The sequence below is a fragment of the Chiloscyllium plagiosum genome, chromosome 40 (genome assembly GCF_004010195.1).
Source record: "Chiloscyllium plagiosum isolate BGI_BamShark_2017 chromosome 40, ASM401019v2, whole genome shotgun sequence".
NCBI classification, from domain to species: Eukaryota; Metazoa; Chordata; class Chondrichthyes; order Orectolobiformes; family Hemiscylliidae; genus Chiloscyllium; species Chiloscyllium plagiosum.
This window is the reverse complement of record NC_057749.1, coordinates 16,315,517-16,342,311: the sequence shown is the minus strand read 5'-3', so window position 1 is coordinate 16,342,311 and position 26,795 is coordinate 16,315,517. Positions and strand designations below refer to the sequence as shown.

General features: G+C 40.4%; 1 protein-coding gene across 7 annotated transcripts in view; it reads left to right on the top strand.

Moving 5' to 3' along the window:
* The first annotated feature begins 81 nt into the window (after window positions 1–81).
* The window catches only part of vps33b (VPS33B late endosome and lysosome associated), a 32,658-nt gene continuing 5,944 nt past the window's right edge, over window positions 82–26,795 (top strand). For 3 of the 7 annotated variants that reach the window (XR_006309817.1, XM_043680466.1, XM_043680464.1), the window contains exons 1-19: window positions 83–235; window positions 420–518; window positions 1,705–1,766; window positions 2,039–2,088; window positions 3,158–3,225; window positions 5,020–5,065; window positions 6,367–6,461; window positions 7,843–7,947; window positions 9,104–9,200; window positions 11,403–11,480; window positions 13,233–13,306; window positions 15,379–15,465; window positions 17,154–17,244; window positions 20,933–21,007; window positions 21,695–21,759; window positions 22,486–22,540; window positions 23,037–23,083; window positions 24,363–24,495; window positions 25,129–25,202. Coding sequence is in view for 6 of the 7 variants with exons in the window: in XM_043680466.1 (XP_043536401.1) it covers window positions 146–235; window positions 420–518; window positions 1,705–1,766; window positions 2,039–2,088; window positions 3,158–3,225; window positions 5,020–5,065; window positions 6,367–6,461; window positions 7,843–7,947; window positions 9,104–9,200; window positions 11,403–11,480; window positions 13,233–13,306; window positions 15,379–15,465; window positions 17,154–17,244; window positions 20,933–21,007; window positions 21,695–21,759; window positions 22,486–22,540; window positions 23,037–23,083; window positions 24,363–24,495; window positions 25,129–25,202 (1,491 nt within the window). In the remaining variant the exon portion in view is untranslated. Of the gene's footprint in view, window positions 236–419; window positions 519–1,704; window positions 1,767–2,038; window positions 2,089–2,121; window positions 2,146–3,157; window positions 3,226–5,019; window positions 5,066–6,366; window positions 6,462–7,842; window positions 7,948–9,103; window positions 9,201–11,402; window positions 11,481–13,232; window positions 13,307–15,378; window positions 15,466–17,153; window positions 17,245–20,932; window positions 21,008–21,694; window positions 21,760–22,485; window positions 22,541–23,036; window positions 23,084–24,362; window positions 24,496–25,128; window positions 25,203–26,795 lie in introns of those variants that run through there. The other 4 variants (XM_043680467.1, XM_043680468.1, XM_043680470.1 and 1 more) reach the window with 4 other exon arrangements.

Sequence of the window (26,795 nt, the reverse complement as noted above, 5' to 3'; positions counted from 1 at the left end):
TGAGTGTGGGGGGGTGAGCGTGGGGGGTCGGTGGTGGGGGGTGAGGGGTGGGGGAGGCCTACCTTTCCTGGGGAAGCCTGCACTCAGGACTCGGGTCACCGGAAGCGCCGGCCGTGACCGCCGGAAGCGGTTGTCCCGGGACAAGATGGCGGGCCGCTTGGATGCTCCGGAGCTGCCGGATTTCGACATCTTGAAAAGACTGGCCCGGGATCAACTCGTCTATTTACTGGAGCAGGTGAGGGAGAGGCTGATACCCCCCCGGGAAGTGGGGGTGAGGGGTTTTGGGGGGAGAGGGAGAGGAAGAGGAGGGGTGTGACCCCCTTCCCCGCCTCCCCCCCCTCCAGAAGTGGTATTTTATGGAAATAAAAACACAGTGAACTGTGACAATTCCTTATTTCCATTTATTCTCCTGTTTAATGGAATTTCCATGTTGCCAGTTGCCGGGAAAGAAGGATTTGTTTATTGAAGCTGATCTGATGAGCCCTCTGGATCGCATCGCGAATGTCTCCATCCTGAAGGTCAGTTAATACTCACTTTATACTGTCCCTCAACCTATCCTGCCCATATCCTTCATCACCCAGGCCATGGCAGCATATTCCTCTCCCCTCCCTGCAGCCCTGAACACAAACGATTACATCAGGATGCTTTTATGGATCACCTTGGTGAGACTGCTCTGGATCCCATTCCTGTCTGCCTTATTGCACTCGACAGAACTCTAACAATGGAAATCTCTGTAGCTGCTACACTGTCAGCTTTCTCAATTCCTTAGGGCTCCTTCCTTAGCCAATATCCGAAGGCTCAAGCTCAGTTTCAACTCTCTATCCCATTACTCAATCTTGCAATTATCCTTCTGTTGGGAGGCTTCCCAGCTGTTAACAAGTCACGGCTGAGCAGGAATTTTCTTGCATTTGAAATTTGGACTAAATCATTCCTCACAGCTGCTGCCAGCATTTCTGCAGCCTTTGCACACCCATCAGATGCCATTTTTAATTGCTTGCTCCATTTGTACCTGTCAGCAGTGATTTGGGGGTTCTCTCCATCCCATGCTGAATTTAAAACCTTTCTTTCTATCTACTGCTAATACTTTATTCTAACCTGTCAACACCTTTCACCCTGAAGTGCAGCACTGAGGGAGTGCGTACAGTATCAAAGAAACCCTGCAGTGCAGATAAAAGCTATTTGATTCATCAAGTCTGCACTGACCCTCGGGAGAACATTCCACCCAGAAATTTCCAAGGATAACCCACTCGCCTGCACATTCCTGGACACTTCAGAATAATTTAGCAAGGCCAATCCACCTCACCTGCAAATCTTTGGAATGTGGGAGGAAATCCATGCAGACATGGAGAGAATGTGCAGGCAGTTGCCTGAGATTGGAATCAAACCTGTGTTACTGCTACCTTTATGAACAACAGTATTACATTCTCCACCTTTGTATAAAGTACTTTGATTGGCCTGATTAGTTTCTAACAATGCAGATACTTACTTAGACAGCTGAGAAGCTTGCATTTCAGCAAATTAGTTCTAATTTGTGAGTCATCTCCATCTGAAATATTTAATCTTTCTTCTCTTTTATTTCTGTATTTGCAACGTGTTTCTGGTTTTATTTTGATATGAATTTAGTTTATTACTGGCAATTTAATGCTGGTAGAATTAAGTATGCAGCAAGAAAGACTAACAATTATTATTCTGTTTATTTCACAGCAACATGATGTAGAGAAGTTGTACAAATTGGAAAATAAAATGGTTCAGGGAGTGAGTGACCAGTGAGTATTACTCAGTGGGAATGGGGAAAGGTCATTGTGTGAAGGAGAGAAGGATAATGAGCATTGTTCAACAGTGAGACAATGGATTTTGGGCAATTGCCAGGTATTGGAGTCTGTGGGTGATTGCCAAGGGGCTAGAGAGCCTGCGGACAATTGGCAGGAGAATGGAGTCTGCGGGAAGGAATGTAATGTGATGTGAAGTTTGATTTCTGTTGATTAATGAATGGTTCCTGAGTGTTTAACTGGTCTTCACTACCTGTCTCCTTACACAGACTGTGTTTCCTGGTCCGACCTCGGATAGCCAGTGTGAAGCATGTTGCAGGTATGAGAGCTCACACACTGTCTTGAATATGCGTATGAGAGAGAGCGATTTTGCACAGTGAGTTGACCTGGAGTCCCCATTTGTGCATGACCACTAGCAAGTGTGAAATGATGTTAATCCCCACAGTTTCTCTCACAATCTGCAGGGAATCACTTGGTAATTTCCTCAGTCATGTCAGTTTGGTTGTTGTCTTGGGAAGTGTCAGATCTTCGCATTTACAGTACAACCAGAAGGTGGCGCAGCATGTTACTAACTCACCACCTCGCCTCCACAAACTCAACAATATACTCTGCAAAGTCACCTCTCCCTTCTAAAATGTTGATGTTTCTTGAGAGTGCTATTATCTAACAAGTCAGCATTTGCAAAAGCAATTCTGAAAATGAAATAAATAAAAGATCCCCATGATCCAGAATTATACATACGGCTTCAGAGTCTAGCCTTCAGTAAGGACAAAATTTGCAATTCTGTAGTGCCTTTCTCACACTTGCTGTGTTCCAAATTGCTTCACAATGAATTGCTTTTGCCATGTTATTATGTAGGAAATGCAGCAACCACTTTTCACATGTCAAGGTTCAACAAAGAAAATAAGATAATGAATTTTTGTTTAAAAATGAAGAATCATGGATGCTGGAAATGTGAAACAGAAATTGCTGGAGAAACTGACTGAAAGCGGGTCGCTGGACCCAAAACGTTAACTCTGCTTTCCCTCCACAAGTGCTGCTGGATCTGCTGAGTTTCTCCAGCCATTTCTGTTTTTGAATGAGACTAACAATAAATGGCTTGTTGTGATATTTGAGGGTTACTGTCTGGTTTGTCCAACAAACCCACCTGCATGCTTCAGTTAGTACCACTGAGTCTTTTAGATCTTCCTGATAGGCCTCACTGGGCTTTGGTATAACTTTCTTTCTTCTTTATTCTTTCAAATTGGATGATGAGGGGTTTTTCTCCATATAATTATGTTTTCAGTATCCTTTACAATTGTTGTGGAGTTTTGCTTGTCCCTATCTTCATGCACACTGCCTTACTGTTACAGATTGCATAAGTGATTCTTTCCTCCGTCTCCTTCCAGAAATCGTCAACGCAGACAAAGCTAGTGCAAGGCTGCGCAAATACAAAATCATATTCACTCCCCAAAAGGTGAGCAGAACACCCAGAGCTCAACATCATGGCTGTGCTGGGTTGATGAAGGTTGCAGCAGAGCTGTATATGATTGGGAAATGTAAAGGTTCAGACCGGGGCGCTTGAGGTTAAATTTCAGCTCAGACTAGCTAATTTCAGCCCCTTTGAGGAGCAAGAGAAAATTCCAACCAACTCCTTGCTCACAGTCTTCTTTTTGTAGTGATGATTCCCAAATTGCTGCTTTTGGTTGTGAGTTGATGATTCAGGTTGCAGTGAGTGACAATATTTGGCTTCCTGGTACTGGCCCCCAACCGCATTTATCTTCTCATTTTTTTATCAACGCTAGTTGAAGATACAAGGCAAAGTTTGGTAAATCTATACAGAACAACCTCTATTATCTGCATGAGATGGGCAGGGAGCATTTTGTTCAGATAACTGATCCGATCATAAGCAAAGGAAGCATTTACTGGACCTTGATCTTGTTCGGATAATTCAAAATTCGGATAATTGATGTTCAGATAACCGCGGTTATTCTGTCATGCTTTCACAAGACATGCATTCCATGGATCTTTGCTGTCTCCAGAGAAAGTTGCTTTGGTTCATGCTTTTTATTTTTATTTATATTCAATCACTAGATGTAAGTGTTGCTGACTTGGCCAGCATTTAATGCCCATCCCTAATTACCTCAAGGATAGTTACAATTCAGCCACATTGCTGTTGGTCTGGAGTCTTAAGTAGGCAAGATTGGGTAAAGATGTCAGATTTCCCTCCCTGAAGGCATTAGTGAACCAGTTGGTTTTTACAACAATCAGCTGTGGTTATGTAGTTGTCTTTAGGCTAGCTTCTTAATTTATAGGTTTGGAATACTGTGATGGACAATCAGCAGGTCCTGGAGTCTGGGATTAGTAATAAACACTGGCCTTACCACTGAAATCCATGTTACTGTATTAGAAACCATGTTAGAATGTGAAGCTGGTATGTTTGAATGTCAGAGCTGAGTGTGTGTTAATGTGGAGATGGGAATAAATGCGTATGAACTAAGTATACATAACCTAATTGGCATCACAGAATCATGGTTGAAAGATCACAAAGGCTAGGACTTCAGTGTGGCAGGGGATTTGACATAATTGCATGACAGGAAGCAATGAAAAGGAAGCAGAGTGACGCTGTTAATTAAAAATAGCATTGGTTCAGACCTGAGAAATTAACTTGAAAAATCAAAACACAGAGTCAGTTAAAGTAGAGATAAGAAGTAGTAAAAGGTAAAAAATCACTTGTAGTTTTGAGGCCCCCTAAATAAGCTTTTATAAGTTTTTACATCTTGAGCATTTATATTGTGTAGTGACCTTTCTGGCTTTGTATCAAAAGCCTTCTGGATATTCAAATACAGTATAATGGATCCATTGATTTCCCATTTATCCATGGCACATGCTACTTCTTCAAAGGATTACAATAAATTGGTTAAACATGGTTTCCCTTTCACAAAACCATATTGACTCCTGTTCCTGAGTCCAAATTCCCATATTCCTGTGTGTTATAATCTCATAGAGTTACACATCATGGAATCAGACTCTTCATCCAACTCGTCCATGCCAATCAAATATTCTAACCTGATCTAGTCCATTTGTCAGCATTTGGCCCACATCTCTCGAAGCCCTTCCTATTCGTGTACCCATCCAGAAACCTTTTAAATGTTGTAATTGTACCAGCCTCTACCACTTCCTTTGGCAGCACATTCCACACATTCACCATCCTATGTGTGAAAACGTTGCCTCTGAAGTCCCTGTTAAATCTTTCCACTTTTTTTTCCAGTTCTTCATGTGTGAGACTGTGCTTGAGGAGGAGGGGATCTTTGGAGGTAAGCAATTTCTCAGCCTACTTTGTATGTTAGAAATCTGATGTAGAATTGTTGGGGTCAAGCTCTTTGAACTCTAAGCTGACTCTCCAGTGCAATATTGAGGGAGGACTGAGCTGCTGTTTTTTTTCTTAGAAGATATTAAAGTGCCACCTAGTTTGACTATTCCTGTGATTCTGCTTTACAAGTACAAATGGTGGTGCTGGAAGAAGAGCAAGAAATTTTCCTAATGCTCCAATCAACATTGCACCTTTATTCAAAACCACCCAAAGAAAACTCAATAATGAATATATGATTATGCATCTCCTAGATGTTTGAGATTGTGCTGCTTGCTTCAAAATGTATTCTTCAGCTTTGTGATCAATTGCCACACAAATGCAAGTATTAACATGGCTTTCAAAAAGCCAACTCAAGGAGACAAAGTTTGGAAGCTCCTGAGCTTGGTTCATTTGGTTACAAAGACAGACGCCATGGCAACAGTTACATTTTCTCCAGGGTGGAAAAATAAGAAAGGAAGGAAAGAACTTGTATTTGCGTTGCACCTTTTGTTATTTTTGGGGCATACCAGATGTTGCAATGTAGGCAAATTTAGAAGCTAGTGTGTATGCAGCAATATCCATGCACAGCAATGAGATAAATGACCAGAATCCTTTTTTAATGTTGGTTGAGATGTAAAATTTGGTCAAGGCACTGGAGAGAAACTCTTTTTAGCTCTTTCTTCAAAAGGGGCTCCATACAGGTAGGCGGGGCCTTAGTTTAACATTTCATATGAAAGACATCACTTTCTGACAATGCAGTACTGCTTCATTACTAGTCTGGACATATCTGTTCAGTTTCTGGGTGCAGTTGAACCTGTAAGCTCTTTGACCTGGGAGAAAGTGATCCAAGGCTGATGTTTAATCTAGATACGGTGTAAAGTTTCCCTGTTGCCTTTTTCCATTGTAAGTTCCTATGTCCACATTTATAGCGCAGCATCACTTCTGGTGGAATGGTGCAGGTGCAGTGTGACAAGTTTACATAGTAAATTCCACGGCAAATATGATGAAAAGTAAAGTAAGGTTCGAATGTGTTTCTTCAAAATGGAAATGGAATTACATCTGCAGGCCCAATTTGATTATATGCCACCCACAGTTTTACTTCCCCCGATGACTGCACATGGTTTTGACTCCTTGATTGTAACACAACAGTTTAAAGTTAAAGAATATGAAAGCCCTGGGTTAGGGGCTTGGTGCTGTGAAAGGAGGAAGATGACTAAATTGATTCATACCATCTTTAATTTTGTGCTTTGTGTTGGGAAATTTCAGACGTAACCTTTGATGAGTGGGCCTTTTACCTGTTGCCTTTGGATGATGACATCATCAGCATGGAGTTGCCTGAGTTTTTCCGTGACTATTTTTTGGTAAGTGATAGGCTTTATGCTGAGGGCCTTCCAGGTCTTCCCAGCAAATATCTGCCTCGATAACAATTTCCATTTCTTGACGTAGGAATGAGGAGCAGGAGTAGCCTCTGGAGCTGGCTCGATTTGAACTAATTGTAGCAGCACATTTGTATTCTCACTTATGCCTGACAACCTTTCATCCCTGTGCTTACCAAGTATTTTTCTACCTCTGCCTTAAAAATATACAAAGACTCAGCTTCCACTGTCTTCTCAGGAAGAATTCCAAAGTCCTCAACCCTCTATGAGAACACAATTACCTCATCTCCTTTCTCAAATGAGTGATCTCTGATTTCTGAATAGTCACCCCTAAACCTAGATTCTCCTACAAGAGAAAGCATCTGATCCGCATCATTCCTGTCAAGACCTCTCAAGGTCCCTATGTATTTCAATCAAATCTCCTCTTACTCACTAAACTCCAATAGATACAAACCCAACCTGTGTCACCTTTCATAATAAGGCAACCTGCCTATTCCAGATATTAGTGTGGTAAACCTTCTCTGAATTGATTCCAACACATTAACATCCTTTCTTCAGTAAGGAGATCAATACTGTACATGGTACTACAGATGAGGTCTCACCAGTACCCTGTATAACTGAAGTATCACCTCCCGATTTTTGTAATCGAGTCCCTTTGCAATGAATGATAACATTCTATTACTTACCTAATGACTTGCTGTACCCACTGTATACAAAGTTTTGCCATTCATGCTCTAGGACTCCCACGTTCTTCACCTCAGAACTCTGCAATCTCTCACCATTTAGACAATTTGCTTTTTGTTCTTGTCAAAATCGACAATGTCATATTTTCCCACATTCGCACCTTTAGCTTCACAGAATGTGCCAAGCCACTTTACAGAAGTAATATCAAACAAAATCTGACTCGGAACAGGTGACAAAAAGCTTTAATACTTGGGGGTTTGGGGTTTAAGTAACCTCTTAGGGGAGGAAATAAGGTCTTGAAGTGGTTTTGAACTATCTGTCTAAATGTAATGAAGTGTGTGGGTCAGTTGGTAAAGTCACTGTGCCAAGTTATTGAGCCACTCAATCTACACTAACTTGGAATTTACAGCCTGAAACTTGCCATTTGTCAAGATTTTATGTTCCATGTAAGCCTTCTCCTACCTTCCATCTCAATTTATAAGTTACTTTTTTTTTCTTCCCTCATGTTCCCTAAACTGGCCTCATTAGACACTCTGATATTAAATACAATGGTTCAAGGAGCTTCACCACATTCTGAAAGCAGTGAGGGATAGGAAAGTAATATCATAGTTCAAGGTTGCATTTTAAGATGGCTGTTGCAACTGGGGTCCAGTACCATATATTTCCATGTGTTTGCCCTCAGGAGGGTGACCATCGATGGATCTGTACGGTGGCAAAGGCTCTACACTTGTTGTACTCCCTGTTTGGACCTTTCATAAAGACGTACGGAATTGGCAGATGTGCGAAGGTAATAGAACATGAAATGAAAATGAATTATTAATTGGACAATTCATCTGATCACCTCTGTGGAACCATTAGTTTCCTAATGAAGAAAGGATGTGGAAAGTGGCTGGTTAGAATTACACGAGCCTATTCATCTTCTGAACCTTGTCATTTGTGTCGGTGAACTCGTTCCGTATTGAATTGTTACAGCCATCAGTCAGTGTTTCTTTGAAATCAAGGCTGCAGAGATGAAAGGTCACTATGTAATTTTGAGTTGTGTTCTTCCCTCCACACATGTACAGACGTAGCAGGGTTTGAGAATTGAACTATGACTAAAGTGCAAGTCCAGATAATGCGCTTTATTCCTGCACAGACTATAAAAAGGTAAAGGCGCTGAGTTAAGTTGACTGTGAGACCTTCTATTTTTGCGATATTGGCCGTATCTCCATCTCAGACTTTGGGAAGGAAACTTTCCTCTTGTAATTTATAAGGATGCTGCATGAATTCACTTTGAATGTGGTCTCTGACCGCTTCCTAGTGTTTTCAGGTCCACAGTATTCAGCATCTTTAATTCAGTCATCCACAGACATTTCTGAGTGGCTTGTGTGCAAAAGGGCCAAATGGCATATTGTTTTGAACTTTTGACTGAGTCTTGTTTGGATAAAATAAAGGAACACTTCTCTATCCAAGTTGCGATTTACTTAACCGTTGGAGTAATTGATGGAACAGTATAAAAGGAGCTTTACCATCCATCTGATTCCATGCTATACCTCCCCTGAGAATGTTTAATGGGCACATTGTAGAGGGAACTTCCTTCTATGTCTAACCCAGTGCTGTAACATTTTCCCCTTAGGCTGTACACACACAAAACCATTCCAATGTTCCACACACAGTCATTGGTGTCAGCACCCCGCCAATGGCATTGAATTCTGGTTCCAGAATTCACTGCTGTGCATAGGCCTCAGAGTCCTACACTTGCCAGTCCTGGAAGCGTTTGATAAGACAGTGTAGAGGGATCTTTGCTCTGTTTAGCCTTGTGATATATCTGCCCTGAAGTACTTCACACTCAGCACATTCTTCCCCCATTTTGATGAATGCAAAATTACTATCAAACATGCAAAATTACTGTTTTGGTTTCTGATTATTTTAATCTCTTCCCTCTCTTTTTCCCTCTGGATTAGATGACCTATGAGCTCTGGAAGGAGATGGTGGAGGATTCAGAGAATGAAATTAAACCACGTCAGGCTGAGATTGGTCGAGTTTTCTTTCTCGACCGAGGTACTGCAATATAACAAAACTCAGCAATATGCAGAAAAGAGTCCTGAAATTGGAGCAATGATTGTCCAGTCAACCTGGGGCAGCTTGTTTGAGCGATGTATCTTCCTGCCTGTACAGCAGGCACTGACCATGGCTGAGATACTGTTCCACTGGCTCCTCTCTGGTATCTATTCAGGGACGTTGCTTGGGTATAAGGGTAGGAAGGCTGTCTGCCTGTAGTGAGAAAGCATTGTAGGTGCAGCAGACTCAGTATTCGGCCATTGTTCAAACACAGTGATTAGCATTGTTGCCTCTAAGCCAGAGAGCCAGCTCGATTCCAGCCTCTGGTGACTGTGTGGAGTTTGCACATTCTCCCCGTGTCTGCATGGGTTTCTTCTGGGTGCTCCAGTTTTCTACGACAGTCAAAAGATGTGCAGTTTAAGTGGATTGGCCAAGCAAAATTGCCCATAGAGTCCAGGATATGAATGCTATGTAGATTAACCATGGGGAAATGCAGGATTACAGGATAGGGTTGGGGGGGTCACAATCTGGATGGGATGCTCTTCCGAACAATGGTGTGGACTCAATGAGCCAAATGGCCTGCTTCCACATGGTTGGGATTCTGTGATAAGTCAATAACACAGTGAGCAGTAGGGAAACCGACTGTTTCTCAACAGTTTTATGTTGCTGTTTGCGTTCTTTCACTTTTTTTCATTTAACCCAAGGGGCATAACCTTCTCACTTCCCTGCATGATTTGCTGGATAATCATCAGGTGCAGGAAATGTTGGTCCTAAGGGGCACCAAGGACAGTTGTGATGCATATACTTGCGCTTCTCAGAACATTTCTAATTCCCTGACTTGTCAGGTTCCTGTACACAATATTTTGGGGGTTACTATTGACCACAAACTGAACTGGATCAGCCATACGCGTACCGTGGCTTCAGGAACAAGCCAGTTGCTGGGAATCCTGCAATCAGTAACCCGCGTCCTGACTCTTCAAAGATTCTACAGAGGGCAAGTCAAGAGTGTGATTGAATACTTCCCACTTGCCTAGATGAGTGTATCTCTGACATGTCTCAAGAAGCTCATCGAAAACAAATGAGTCTATTTGACTGGCACTTCCCACCTCCAGCATTCACACCAGCCATGTCTGCCATCCACAAGATACACAGCAGCAACTTGCCAAAGCACCTCCTTTCAAACTTACTCTACAGCTTCTTCTGAGGAAGGGTCATTGTACCCAAAACATTAACTCTGCTTTCTCTCCATAGAGGCTGCCACACCAATTGAGTTTTTCCAGAAATTTCTGTTTCTGTTTCACTCTAATAAGAACATAAAAACTAGGAGTAGGAGTAGACCATCCAGCCCTTTGAGCCTGCTCTGCCATTCAGTAGATCATGGGTGATCTTCTTGTGGACTCAACCCCACTTACCCGAGCTCTCATCGTATCCCTTAATTTCTTTATTGTTCAAAAAACATCTACCTTAGCTTTAAAAATATTTGCTGAAGTAACGTCAACTACTTCACTGGGCAGGGCATTCCATAGATTAACAACCCTCTGGGTGAAGAAGTTCCTTCTCAATTCAGTCTGCTCCCTCTAATCTTGAGGCTATACTCTCTTGTCCTAGCTTCACCTGCCATTGGAAACATCCTCTCTACTTCTATCTTATGTATTCCCTTCATAATTTTATATGTTTCTATATGATTCTCCCTCATCTTCTGAATTCCAATGAATTCAGAATCAACCTAGTGAACTTCCTCTGCACCCCGTCCAGTACCAGTACATCCTTTCTCAAGTACTACATATTAGGACAAGCACAGCAGATACATGGGAACATCACTACCTGCAAGTTTCTTTCCAAACTACACATCATCCTGCCTTAGCAAGGCAACAGCATTATAGTTCTGTCATTGGGTAAAAATTCTGGAACTTCCTTCATCACAACCTTGAGAGTGTATCTGCACCACATGCTCTTCAGTGGTTCAAGAAAGGTGGCTCACCATTACCTTCTCAAGGGCATTTGGAGATAGAAAACAATGCTGTTATAGCCAGTGACTCCCAAATCCCACATTATACATGAAAAGAATCACAAGTCAGCATTTTAACCTGTTGAACCTGAATTAATACAGTTCCTGGTGTAGGTCTACCTGTAAATGGGTTATGTATCGATTATTATAGCCTTACTATACTTTGAATTTGAATCCATTTGCTTTGTTTGCAGATGTGGATTATGTGACTCCCATGTGTTCTCAAGTTGTATATGAAGGACTTGTGGATGATGTGTTCAGAATAAAATGCGGTGAGTTTCCACTTTATTGCTTTTATTGATGGTGTATTAACAGCAAATGTATTTTTAGAATTGACTAGAGCTGAAGGCAGGCAGAGTGGGAGTGAAGTGGTAAATAGCGATCTTCACTTCTGGGATTTGTGAGAGTGATGTGCAGCCTTTTGCATCATTATAAGGTAGTTGTAACTATGGTTTAATGCCTCATCACAAAGGCTATAAAAACAAAGTGCTGCAGAAACTCAGTAGGTCTAGCATCATCTGTGGGGAGGGGAACGGAGTGAAGGTTACAAGTTTAATATAAATCTTTTTTGGAACTGAAGAGAGGTGGAAATGTGATGGGTTTTATACTTTTAGAGAAAAAGGAATGATCTGCTGAAAAAGAAGGAATATTGGGAATATTGTGTGCTGAAGTATCTGTTTCGGGACTTGAACCTATGAGATTTGACTTAAGTCAGAATATTACCTACCAAACCAGTATGGTCGAACAGGCTATTAACACTACCGTGGTGATTTTATTGAAACACATATGATCCTGTGAAAGCTTGGTAGAATGAATGTTGGCATGACATTCCCTTTTGTGGTAGAGACCCGAATTAGAGGGTACATTTTAAGTACAGCAAACTTTGTTTTAACAGGCATCTAATGAACCAGCAGTTGCGACTAGCGGCAAAAATTATATATCTCAAATACTGGAAGATCTTCGTAATGTCCAAGTAGTCAGAGGGTGTGAATGAAAAGACTGTCTGCCGTTAAGTTTAATTGAAGGCAAAGTTGCATCATTATTAAAGTGATTTATGTGCTGTAAATAAAGTCTAACAGCAATACGTATACCCCCTGTATTATATTTTAATTACTTTGGGTGTGTTTTTGCATTGTGGACCTCTTGATTGACTGGAATATTTGATCAGCTGTCACACTTCTGGTCCCATAGGTGTCAGTTAATAAAACGTTTGCTGTATTAAAAATCTCCCTTTTTAAGATGGAGATGGAAGTTCTTTTCACAATGAGTTTTAAAATGTGTGAAGTTCTGTTCCCAAGAAAGCACTGAAGGCAGGGTAATTGATTTTATTCAAGGCGGGGTTTAATGGACTTTTGGTAGACAAGGGTTATAGCGGCAAGCAGGAAAGAGGAGTTGAGACAGTACTCATATCTTTCATAAAACAAAACTGCAGATGCTGGAAATGCTAATGAAACAAAAGCAGAAATTACTGGAGAACGTCAGGTCTCTCAAGATCTGCGGAGAGAAAGAGTTAATGTTTCAAGTCCAAAGCTCCTCCTCCAGAATGGTTTATTGGAACATTCTGAAGAAGGATCAATGAGCTCGAAACGTTATCTCTTTCTCGCCGGAGACGCTGTCAGATCTGCTGAATTTCGCCAGCAATTTCTTATAATCTATCATGATCTTATTGAATGATAGAGCAAGATTGAAACGTTAAGTGGCCTAACCCTGCTGCTAAGACCTACGTTACTATATTAATACAACACAAGATTAAGAATGGTCACTCAGGTAGCATACTGGGACTCTGTTGAGGTGGAGAAAACCGTATCATCGCTCCGTCAGTGTTTTCTGGAGAACAGGAATACAAGAAGAATGTGTGATTGAAGGTAATTGATTTCTGAGTGTGAGACTATTAGGCCTTTGGATTGGTTACGATGGTGGACAGTTCATTATTGTCCTTGATGCAGTCCCTCATTTTCAGCCTGTGGATGCACATAACTGGCCTCCTCTCTGGAGAATTAACTGTGGAATCTGGTAAATTTCAGGAAGTGTGGACTTTGGCTCAGAAGTGACTTCGTTGAATAAAAGTGTGAAAGTGTTGCTGAACTCTCAGGATAAGGTGAGTACAAAAGTGAAAAACCTTTCAGCAGTGAAAAAGGTCATTAATCGAACTGACGCAATCTCCAGAGTCTCTTATCATTTGTTTACAGTCTGAGCTGCTTTTTTTTTTGTTTAGTAATGTGGCAAAAAATCCCATTTTTCTCACTTCCCAGATTCTTCCTTTATTGTTTATAAATGTGCAAGGTGCAGTCTGCCAAATTTGTAATGGTTTTGTACTGTTAATTTGTTCTGATTGAATGTTGTCAGTGCAGGTGTTTAGCAATGACTAATGTTAGTGCCGTTACCTCATGAGAACAAATCCTAAATCACTTCTCCAGTTTGTAACAGCAACTTGTAGCCCACAAGATGATGTAGAGGAGTTGATAGCCTAGTTCGATTATCTCTATTGATCCAGAGAGATCTTAGGCCCTGAGTTCAAATCTTGCCATGGCCAAAGGGGGAGAATCGTTTCAATTTTTTTAAAAAAAGTCTGGAATTAAGAGTCTAATAATGAACTCTCTGTTGATTGTTGGGAAAAATCCATCGAGCTCAACTAATATCTTTTAGGGAAGGAAATTGCCTTCCTTACATGGTCTGGGCGATATGTAACTCCAGACCCACAGCAATGTGATTGGTTCTTAACTGGTCTGTGGGCAATTAGGGATGGGCAATAAATGAATGAATAAGAAAGCAAGTGCACTCTTCACAATGGGGGGGGGGGGGCGCGGATTTGAGATATAAAAATAGGCAGGATAGACTGGAGTTTACGAGGTTCAGGGGTGACCTTATAAAATCATAAGGTGTATAGATAAAGTGAATAGCATGGGTCTTTTCCCTAAAGTGAGGAAGTTCAAAACTAAGCGACATATTCTTAAGGAGCGATGAGAGTTTTAAATAGGACATGTGGAGCGATTTTGTTTTACACAGTGGTTCATGTGTAAAATGAACTGCTAGAGGAAGTGGTGGATGCAGATACAGTTACAACATTTAAAAGACATCTGGACAATTAGGAAAGGTTTGGAAGGATATGGACCAAGCACAGACAGGTGGGATTAGTTTAGTTTGGGAATGTGGTTGGTGTGGACTAGTTGAATTGAAAGGTCTGTTTCCATGCTTTATGACTCTATGAAAGTATTGCTGCAGCTGGTAGTTTGAAGCAAAGTGGAAAATGCTCAGAATACTTATCAAAATATGCTGGTGGCATCCATAGAGAGAGAAGCAAGTCTGTCGGATAACGGGCTAAGTATTTATACCAGCCAAGGGAGCTGATGGTGTGAAAGTCGATGAACACCACAGTATGTTGAACGACAAACAAATCCCCAGGCAATAATTTTCACATTTTGAACCGATGATTGTTAGGTTGATTGATATAATGTGTGTTAATTGAGGGACTGGTTTGGAAAAGAGCAGTCAACTGTTCGAAAAAGTTGCCAACTATGTATTTGAGAAGGGAGCTGAACATATTCTTTCTGGACATACATTGCATGGAGGGGAGATGGGGTTTTTGGGTGATGCTTCTGTCCAGTAACACTCATTTCAGACAGGAAATGTCTCAGTGTCTGTGGAACATTTATTCTGTGCATTTCTCTCCCACAGGAGTTTGCATGGGGCTGAGGGATTGTGAGGGGTAGGTTCAGACAGGGTCAGTGCTTCAGATGTGATGATGTTTTTATCAGCTGTTTATGAAGGTTTGTATTGACACAAGCATTACACTGACACCTAAAGTAGCAATCCCTAGTTAAGATGAAATTTCCAAAGAGGAATTAAATTGATTCCGAATTGTATAGATCTGTGATTGGGCATACTTATGATGCTAAAAGCTATTCTTTATTTATGTTAATCTTTCCATTAATTTTCCTTTCCATTAATTTTCCTTTTCATTAATTTTCTCTTTTTTTTCTCTTCTCAAATTATCCTGTGTGTTTATTTATATTTTCTGCTTCAGCAGCCTCCTTGACAAATTATTCAATAACTCTATTACCCTTTGGTTACCCTAAGGTTGGGGTTCAGCAATCAAGCTGAGCAGCGTTTACTTGTGTGTTTTTAACTGTTGCAAGTAAATTGATTGTTTATATGTTGCTACTTTTACAGGTTTTCAAAGAGATTCGGAATGAGCATTTCTCCAATGTATTCGGTTTCTTAAGTCAGAAAGCAAGAAGGCTTCAGACACAGTATGATGTGAGTATCAATGAAAGATAGCTCTTCAATCATAGTAATGCCATCCTGTGAGAGGCACCTTTTGTCTTTTGAGAAATATTGTACAGATTACAATTGGTGGTGTCCCTGCTAAATTATTTTAACTAAACTCATGAGTTAGCACCTTCAGGAAGAGAGCACAGAAAGATTTGGCACAAGTACATTGTGTTTACATGGGTGAATTGCCTAATTTCTTCTTTGTTCAGATCCAATAATCTAGATCCCAAGTTTGATTGATGGCTCAGTCAGTGCAGCACTGTCCTGTCAATGATGCAGAGCAGGCAATTGCAGCTAGATTTTTAGCCTTTCCTATTCATAACTGGGGGAGTGTTCAGCGCCATGAGTTAGGCAGGATGAAAAACAAGACAGGGCTCACAGTCCAGATGTGCACGGAATAACAATAAGCCACACATCCCTTCAAGCCTGCTTTCCCATTCAATCACATCGTGGCTGATCTGATTTTAACCTCAACCCTACATTCCTGCACATCCCTTTGGTCATCAAGAATCTATCTACCTCTGCTTTAAGAATATTTAAAGCTTCTGCATTCATTGTCTTCTCAGGGAGGAAATTCCAAAGACACTCAGTCCTCTGAGGAAAAAAAATAGTAAATGTTTCCTCACCTGTCTTAAATGGGTGAGCCCTTATTTTTAAACTATAAAGTCTCAGATCGAGACACCTGCGCAAGAGGAAATATCCTTTTGACATACACCCGGTCAAGTTCTCTCAGGATGTTATATGTTTCACTTAAGTCACCCATGACTCTTCCAAAACTCCAGAGAATTCAGGCCTAGCCTCTGCGTCCTTTCCTCATAAAGCAATCTGCTCATTCCAGGTTTCAGTCCTGTAAAGCTTCTCTGAACCACTTCCAGCACTTTAACATCCTTCCATAAGTACAGTGACCAGTGTACTCCGATGTGGTCACACCAATGCCCTATATAACTAAAGTGTAACCTCTCTACTCTTGCATGCCATTCCCGTCAAAATAAAACATAAAGTTCTATTATCTTTCCTGATTACTTGCCCTACATCCATACTAACCTTCTGTGGTTCATGCACTTGCGAGAGTCTGTTATTTGTGGACAAAATCGAGCTCGGCAGTGGTACCATTCAAGATCCCAAACTCGCTGACACCCTGAGTTCAGGTTCACTCTTGAAGAAGGGTCAATTTGTCTGCAGATCAAGGAGGCAGCTTCCCACTACCATCCTAAGGGCAAATATGGATGGGCAATAAAAGCTCCCCCTGTGGGTAATGCCAACATCCTGTGAACAATAAAGAGGTGTCTGAGGGTTTTTACTACAGAACTGCACCCCACAAAAACAACTTTAATTTATGTAATGTCTCAACATATTTATTTCCCCCTTCCCCAGATATATCACAGAGTTACAAAATGTGATTTGACACTGAGATATTAGAATGGGAATAGGATGTACAGTGGCAGTTTTTAAGGAGTATCTTAAAGCGTGAGAAACAGAGAGGAAATTCCATATCTACTATCGGTGAATGAGCTTGGGGGTTGATCAGAAAACTGGTCTTGGTGTGAGTTACTACAGCAAGATTCAGCATCTTCAGGAGAGGAGTTGAGAAAATCAGCAAAGAATAAGGGGCTATTTCATTGTAGGTATTACAGATCTGGCTGAGAGTGACTCCTTTTCACTATTGCATGCAGAAACGCCAAGGGATGGACATTAAACAGATGAAGGATTTTGTATCTCAGGAATTAAAGAACTTAAAGCAAGAGCATCGATTATTGAGTCTTCGTAAGTACCCGAGAGTCTAGCCTGGAGTTACATAAGAGAATTGTGCCACAGGTGATTAACTGCTGGTGGGATTCACACATCTGAGTCAAAATATTGAAAATATTGTGGCTTTAATCTTATTTGGTACTGGAGTACAAAATGTGGATTGAAGCACTATTGATTTGCTGAAGAAATGCTGCGTCATCAGAGGTGAGACATTAAATTGAAGTTCCATCTTCCTTTCGAGGCCCTTCCTTTATTTGGAGCATAGAGAGTTCCAGCAGCCTCTTAGACATTTCTATTTGTTATATTGCTATGCACAAACTGGCTATTCTGATTCCCATATGGTAATAATTATCCAAGTTTCAAATGACTTGTATTTGAAGCATTTGGGATGCTGAGAAACATGATAAAACATAATGGTCCAGGTTTTCCAATGGCCAGATACAAGTAATTCTCCTATAATGCCATAGTTGTGTTCCAGCGAACCCTTGCTTAATAGAAAATCACTTAATATAAATAATGGGGCCTATGGGAAAAGTGGGGCTTGGGGCAGCCCAGCAAAAAAATATCACTCATGATCGCTCAAAAATCACCCAAAAGCCTAACACAAAGTATAGCACAGCCTGAATGAATGTATAAATGATATTACCAACAAAACGAAAGTAAATTGAACACAGTACTTATATTGTTAATGCGGGGACAGAGGATCATCATTGTAAGGTACACTCTCTCATTCCTGTTAAGCGAGCTATATCATATATTCTGTCCTTACGCTCAAAACGCTTTATAATATCTGGCTTCTCTTCCAGTGTTATAGCCTTTCTTTTGCATGCACCACCCGCAATTTTATCACCAGGACACTTCTTGCTAACATTCTTATCACTAACTCCCTCCACTTTTTCAAATAACCTAGGAGTACAGTCAGGAGAAAGTGAGGTCTGCAGATGCTGGAGATCAGAGATGGAAATGTGTTGCTGGAAAAGCGCAGCAGGTCAGGCAGCATCTAGGGAATAGGAGAATCGACGTTTCGGGCATTAGCCCTTCTTCAGGAAGTACAGTCAGTCTGCTATAACACGGTAGTTCCGTTCTCAGGCAATCCCATGTTATAAGAAAATCACATTATAACCAATATCTGCTTTAAAGGTTCGTGCTTTAGAAACAGTGTCCCTATTTCATTAATTGTGTTATAGCAAATTCACATTAACGAAACATGCATTATAGCAGAACGACCTGTAGTCATTTCAGCAGCATAGGTGGGAGTTGTGTGTGTGGACCCTGCAGAATCCCTGATGTAGGGATTGCCTGGGAAGTTGATTCCGATTGGCATTCCGCTGTGTCTCGACCACTGTAAAAGAACTGTTTAAGTCAGCAAATTTGGCGGGTTCTTCTGCAGCTAAACAATTAGCTTCCAAGAAAGCTATTAAATATCCACTCCAACTCTTCAGTATGTACAGAGCCAAAAGACACCCGGACCTATTCCCAATACTTGACAAATGCGTACCACCACCTCCACAGACACACACACCTCTCCAGACACTTATGCTCACTCTCTCCAGTTGTTGGATTCTTTTCCTGAGGTTTCGCACACGAGATGCAAATCGCACACATCAACATCTGCAAACTTAAAGTTATTAAAGTTTAATAAAGCTTGTACAAGCTGGGTGACCCCCTTTGGCCCTCTTCGCAGGCAAGCAAAATTGGGTCAAAGTGAAGCCCTGAACAAAGAAAATACATCCCCTTTATACAAGTCAGTTGGCAATGCTACAGATGCTTAGCCACTCCCTTATAGTCTCATGCCACTCAAGACAACCCCTCAGTCACTCACAGTCACATGTTACCCCAGGTACAGTGGCAGGATGAGGTCATCTTCTGAAATAATGCAAATGCTAACACGCTAATCCTGAGGAAGCCTTATGCAAACGATTTCCTGACTCTGTTTCCCCAAGACAGTGCAGGTGCGACATACATTTGGCCAGAAAGCATTTCTGGATAGAAAAGATTGAATTGATAGTTTAACTTGACAATAGCAGGCGAGTAATAGCAAATGACTGTCTAAATGAAGTGTAAATTACAATGTATAGTCACCTGCATTCTGCATGCTTTTGTGAGACAGAGTGTCACACCCACCTACCTCCAGAATGTTCAGTTTTGTGGTCTAACTCTTTAATATTACATTAATGTCTAGAAAGATATTCCTATTTAATCTTTTAACATTACACAGTCACATCCTGATTGTTTAAATAATGGAATATATTGAGGACTGCTGTGAAAAAGGAGCTGTGGTTTCCCTTCCTCTGACTATTTTGCTGTCTGAGGGACCTGTTAGATTTAAAGTAGAGTTCATGATTCTGAAGAAGCCCAGGTTGGAACCTCCTTTCAGAAATGTGGAGCTTGCTCTTAATGTGAAAAATTAGTAGAGTGGCAGCCTGACTGTGGTTACCACACCTGGGGAAATCTGGCTCATTAGAAATACAGATCTTTCCTTTAACCACTAGTTGAATCCATTTTGAGGGCCTTTCCCAGCAGTGAGTATTCACATGGTATAGTAATGTCCCCTAGTGCCATTAGTTCCTTGGATTCCCGTCAAGATTTCAGCTACGAAAACGAGAACTGTCAAAAGAGTTTTTATTATTTTAAGTCATGATAGAAGTGTATGTTTCCTCACCTACTGTGAGGTCTGTTGTAGACAAATCAGTTGAGGTTGATTGCTATGATCAGTCAATAATTATGTTTTTGTTGTAGCTAGGAAGGTGTGAGGTTAACTAGATGAGCCTCAGCAGTTTTATTTTGTTCTTGGCACTTCTATGTTTGATTATACGTGATTTGGTACTGAGTGATAATGAGACCGGAGCATGGTCTGGTCATCCCTAGTCTCAATGAGGCTGTAATTAAAGGATTAGCCCAGACCTTCCCTGCTGCTCTCCTCACCTTCTTCCCCCCGCCTCCCGCCAACCCTCCTGGTCAATGAGAAAGAACCTCTGCTGGAGAATTTACATAGGGGAGCTGAACCAGCAGAGCTTCTGAGGTGAATATTCGTTTTCAGTCTTATTGTTTTTAGGAGAGGCAAAGAGCAAGTTGGGACAGCTTGGGGCAGGCAAGATATACATGTGGGAAGCCACTGGAAATAATGATTTATGTCAGATGAATTAGACGTTACATTTTTGAATTGTTTTTAAGGTTCAGATTTTCTTTCTGCCCCTAAACAATAGGACCTCTGAAATAGCAGATGAAATAACCTCTTATATTTTATAATACAGAAATTGCTAGGCAAAAAAAAACTAATATTCAACTTGTTTACCTTCCACCATCCTGATGATCACAGGATACAGTGATAATGGGAGTTATTGATCAAACACAGTGATCAGTATCTGTCAGTGAGTTTACATCAGACAAGAGATGAGGAAAATGCTAGAGAGATGTGGCAAGAATAAATTCAAAGTCATGTGTTCATCCTGAGCCTGTTGCCCTGCCACACATCATGACTCGAGTTGCTCATGTAATGGATCTCTGTGCCATTTCATGCAAGAAATTTACCTAATTTGAATGAATCAACACAAATTCCTTATGCTATGCCCCTAGGGAGATAGTTCTGTGAATTAACAACCTGCTTGCTAAAGTATTGTTCTTGCAGCATGTATGCTGTTCTTCTGTTCTGGACAAACTCTATGTCAGCGACTAATACTTTTTTGGTTTGTTTTTCTTTTAGATATTGGAGCATGTGAGTCAATTATGAAGAAGAAAACGAAACAAGACTTTCAGGAGCTGCTGAAGTCTGAACATGGTGTGGATCACAGAGAATTCTAACCAGTGGGCAGCAACTCAGTTACCACAGGACAGCTACTTTGTTGTAAATTAAGGATTCAAAGTCAAATGGTGGGGTCTGCAAAGTATCAAGATGGTGGCCAAAAAATAGAAAAGAAATAAAACAATTGAGGGAGCAGTGATTAATAAAGCATTTAAAATTGTAAATCAAAGATGAGAGAGAATTCCGCAGTCTGGAGTTTCCAGACAAAGATTGTGGGTCAGGCTGCAGTGTGACGAATCATAATTTCTGCATAAAATCACAGAGAATCTAAGAGACTTATCATTGTGTTGAAATTATTGATGATATTGTTAGTACAAAGGGGCAAACTATTATTTGGAACCGCATTTCACATATTAGGACAATTCTGGGAATTTCTTTATATCAGAAATTAATAGATTTTTAAAATTCCAATGGCAAATTGCCGATTGTATCATGGGAGGGACAACTTCTGATACCAGGAATGTCTCATTTTAGGAGGTAACATCAGGAAGCTATACAGATAACAGTGAAGACGTTTTGTTGTATGTCTGTGCCTTTTGCAAGCATTCTCTTGTCAAAGTGTATCCAGGTTTAACTTGCCTTTCGTTCGTTTCCTAGTTTTCTGAAATTCTTTCATGTGCTTTTCGTTGGTGTTTTGTTCATGGACTGACTTTTCCTCTACAGCGCTATTAGAGGGATTTGAGATCCGAGAGAGCACCAACTGTGTTGAGGAGCACATTAACCGGCAGGTACATTAGTATACAAGGTTTTCAGTCACTCATTCACCCTGAAGTGCAGCTATTGAGATTGAGGTAGTCGTGTTCAGAATATACAAGAAATTATGTGTGTGTAAAAGTGTATTGTAACAATTGGAATGGGTATTATTAATTGTGAGTAATTATTGGATAATATACCAGTACTGGGCAGGTCACTTCATTTGCAGAGGCTCTGAGAAACATATTTCAGAAATGGTCATTCCTCACAGTAAAATAGCTATGATACTGTATTTTGTGGATTGCCTGTAATTGGTATTTCCATAGAGTGTACACTTGGAAAGTGTACTAAAAGTGTGCTAACAATCTTTTGCATAAGACCAAAACTTCAGTAACGATATGTTAGTGAAAGCACTGTTTAAGTAACTAAACAGACCAACAAGGTCCCAAGTTTAATTCCCATTCCATTGTGAGTTGCTGAGACAGGTGGTGAAAGTTGCAGTGCCATTGGAGAGATGTGAACCTGGCTGTGTTTTGCCCCATAATTAGCTCAATACCCAACCACCACTTGCGGTTAAGACGTACACACGTGAACGAACTACTGGAAGGCAATTTAGTTGATGTATGGTTGGTTGGGAGGCAAAAAAAGTGATTTGCAGAAGAATAACAAACTTCTGAGCCTGGTGTTTTATGTCTCCAAACTTTACAGGCAACTGTTACCACCCACATCCTGTTTATGCCTGAATCATTTTGATCTTTCAGATTTCGCCACTTGAGAGTCTTCGACTGATGTGTCTCCTTTCACAGACAGAAAATGGTAAGTTTGAAGCCTAAATGAGCACCCATGTCCGTCCAAATCTTAAAGACGAGTTAGAGCACAAGCAAATTATTTTGGACATTTCTTTTTAATTGGCCGTTTAAGTTTCCCTGCTTTATATATCTGGATCTTTTCTCTAATGAAGGATCCTTTCCTGAAACATTCCTCTATCCATTCTCATTCGAGATGCTGACAGGCTGTCTTGGCCATGTCACATTTTCTGTCTTCACTTCAGACTTTGTTGAAAATCACACAACACCAGGTTATAGTCCAATAAGTTTAATTGGAAGCACACTAGCTTTCGGAGCACTGCTCCTTCATCACGTGGTTATCGAGGACACAGTTGTAAGACACAGAATTTATAGCAAAAATTTACGGTGTGATGTAACTGAAATTATATATTGAAAAATACCTTAATTGTTTGTGGATTCATTCAGACTTTGCGTTTGCTATTTTTCTTCTGATGATTTTGTGTGTTTGTGTTATTTCCCCTCAGGATTGATTTCTAAGGATTATCGGTCATTGAAAACTCAGTATTTGCAGGTAGGCAAAGAAAGATATCACTGATACAGCAGTGATCATGAATGTGAGCTATTTGGATTATGTTTTGTCCTTGGGCTGTGGGCAATATTGAGACAATGATGGTGGGCCTTCATCCTGTTGTCCTCCACTTGAGCATCAGTCTGGATTATTTGTTCAAGTTCCACTCCTGGAATTTGAATTGTCAACCTTTTGATCCACTACTGTGAGTGCTTCCCACTGAGCTAATTTTGATGCTATGGACTGAGGGAAAAATATTTTCTATTATGCTGCTTAGAGGCTAAAAATCATAACTTTATCTTTTGTCAACTGTCCTTTCTTGAAGATTAGGAAGGAATTTTCACAAGCATAAGAGAAATACCTATGGATTAGGGGATTGGAGGAAAGCTAAAGATGGAGAGGTCACAGGTTGACAGCTAGAAGGTATGAAGTGATGACGAAAGGAGTGGAAGAGATCAGGAAGAAATGTTGCTCAACCTGACCATACAGTCATATCCAAAAAGACAGTGGTCTCTACCTCTACATTTGTCCTGCAGTAGCAATAATGGAGGATATATTCCTTTAAAGTTCTGGAGGCATCAGTATTGCAATAGGATCTGCTTCAATGGATCATGTTGACATAGTAGTTAAATCACAATTGTCTAGAGTACATTATGTAGAACTGCTGTATTCTATCAGTCCCAAAGTGGACTCCTCACTTTGCAGGGTTGCCAGTTCATTTATTCATGGCGAACTGATATATTAAACCAAGGGTGAACGTGATATCCACACCTAGAGTCTTTGATTGATTGATGCATTATATATCCAACTATGACATTGACAATGTGTTCTGACACCCAACCCAGGCTTAATGTGATTGAAGCAAGCAGTGATATTTACTCCACAGCCGACCTCCGTCACCATCCATTATTGATCACCTTGATATGGTGTAAATATATGTCAGCTCAAACTATCTTGTCTTCATTGACTATAAAGAAATGGGTTTTACAATTCCTGATTTTTTGAACTGGGACATGGTCTGTTAATAACACAAATTCATCAAGATCTTCATGATTGTGGGAAATTTGACTTCTGGTGTAATGCAGTGATCTCTGAAACCAGACTGAGTGGTATCTGATTGTACAAGGGACAATTTCTAATTAAAGCTTTTGTGGGATTTGTACCCTGACTGTACATTTTATTATAGTTGTGTACAGTATATCCAACCACAATTAACAGACCGCTTCCCTTTGGCACTTTACTCGCCTGATCTGTAACTCTGTTCGCATTTATTTCTGTTCAGAGTTATGGTTATGATCACATCCTTACGTTCGCCAACCTGAAACAAATTGGACTGTTAACAGAACAACAGCCTGGAGAGACATTGACTGCAGTGGAGAGCACCATGGGAAAGCTTGTGACGGACAAAGCAGTCGGTAAGGGGACACTGGAAACATAAGATGGTGATATACCAGACATTGGGAGATCATAACAGGATTATTTAATGATATTCTAAACTCTAAAAGACTAAGTCGTTTTATTACATGCAATTTAATGTTCTTCATTACAACAGCGACTGAATTGCAAACATGTTTCAGTGACTGTGAAATGTCTTGTAATCTCCTGAAACCAAACAGTGAAACGATTTACTTATTTTTACCTGTATGGCCATTGGGTGAAGTTAGGATTGGGCTTGTGGTGACTCTCATGATGAAACAACCCACCATCTCGCATGCTAAATGTATTCCATAGCTGTCTGTCTGTTTGGTTGCAAAATTCAATCTTGCCAATGGCTACAAAGCTGTGAATAGTACAAGCTCAAGGCAGCTATAATCATTACATCACAGAAGTGTACAATACAAAAAAAAGGCCCTTTATCCCATCAGATCTGTGTCGGACAGAAACAACTACCTAACTATTCTAATCCACTGTCCCATTTGTGTCACCATACATTGTAATTCCAACACTATGTTCCTCTGGGTCCCATTTCTATTGCACGTATTTGCAGGTTTGTTTCTGTGGTAATTTTACATAATGACTGGAAATTAAATAGAATAATTTATTTTCAGGGAAATTGACTGATGCCTTTTCATCTCTGGCCAGGAAAAGTCATTTCAGAGCTTTGAGCAAACGACTGAATCTGGTAAGCACTAGAAGCTGGGGAGGGGGGTGTTTCCCTGCTTTCTTGATCAATATTTATCCATCAATTAATATCGCAAAAATAGCTGGCCATCATTACATAGTTGATTTGTGAGCTTCCTGTCTACAAATTGGTTGTCAAGTTTCCTAAATTGCAATGGTGACCACACTTTGAAAATATGCAATTGGTAATAGGGAGCGTGAGATGTTCACTGGTTGTGGAAAATGCTAAATAAATACAAGTCTTGCATTTGTTTTCACTTGAGAACTGACCAATTCCCTCAGCGGGATTACGTTTGGTTTGGTTTGAGCTGAGTTGGGTGATACTTTATGCTATTAAGCTGGGAAGGTCACTGATCACTGTTCAACAATTGGATTATATACATGAGGATAGGGTTCAGCTTAGTTGTGATGTTCCCCATGGTGAAACAGCCTGACAAAATTCAGTGTGATTTCTTACTCCTTTAACTCATTAAATGGATTGAACAGATTTGATGATGGTTGTATTGCAGGGAGTGTATTTAATGAGTACAATGACTTTTTTCAATTTGATATTTTAAATCTACTTCTGACTGAGGAGTATAGCAGTTATTGTATTTCTGTTTACTTGTTTTATTTTCATTAAATTTGTCTGTGCTTCCACATTATGGGAAATTCACTGTACTCCTCTTTATTGACTTTTGTTTCTTTATTTTTTCATGGGATATGAATGTTGCTGGCAATGGCCCATCCCTGATTACCCTTAAAATGACATTAGTGAGACATTGCAAAGGACAGTTGAGTGTGTGGATCTGGAGGCTGAGAAAGTTCCCTAAAGGACAGTGAACTGTTTTTTTTTAAAATGATGATCAATGATAGTTGTCATGATCATTGCTATTGAGACTATCTTTATATTCTAGATTTATTAATTTTAATTCAAAATTCCACCAGCATTAGTCAGGGACTGTGGATTACTAGTCCAGTGATTTTACTAATATGTCACAATCTAGAGCAAACATGGCATAGAATGAGCTGGTTAAAGGCCTCTTTCACTATTCTGATCATTTCAACTGACTTCCAGTGGAAGAAGTAATGGTTTAGCCCTGTTACTCTAATTATAAATAACAGATCTCCAAGACTCAAACGTGGATATGTTTAATGAAACTTGGTATACAGACAAGGTGTGGCTCACAAAGAACTCGTTAGCTTTTCTGAAGGCAAGCACCTAGGATCTGGGGATTTTTAAAGGATCCATTAAAGTTGAAAATTAGGGGGAATTGACTTTTTCCTTTTAGAAAATTTAGTTATTTAATTTAAATCCTGTTGATTAGTTTGGAATGTTATGGGTTTCTCAGCTGCTGTGGAGGATATTTTCACAGCTGTCAAAATGTGAGCAGAGTTTCAAAGCAAGTTGTTGGATGTAAAATTGAATGAAGTCTCCTCAGTGAAATGTAGGCTTACAAAAAAAACTTCTTTCTTCGACTTTGTAGTTACAGAGAATATACTCAGGCAGGGAAAGGTTTCAAAGAAGAGCTGAATAATTGTGATAATATTAAACTAACAGACCATGATAGAAATGTGCAGTCTACTGAGACCTGCTTCACTTTTTCCTCGTGTT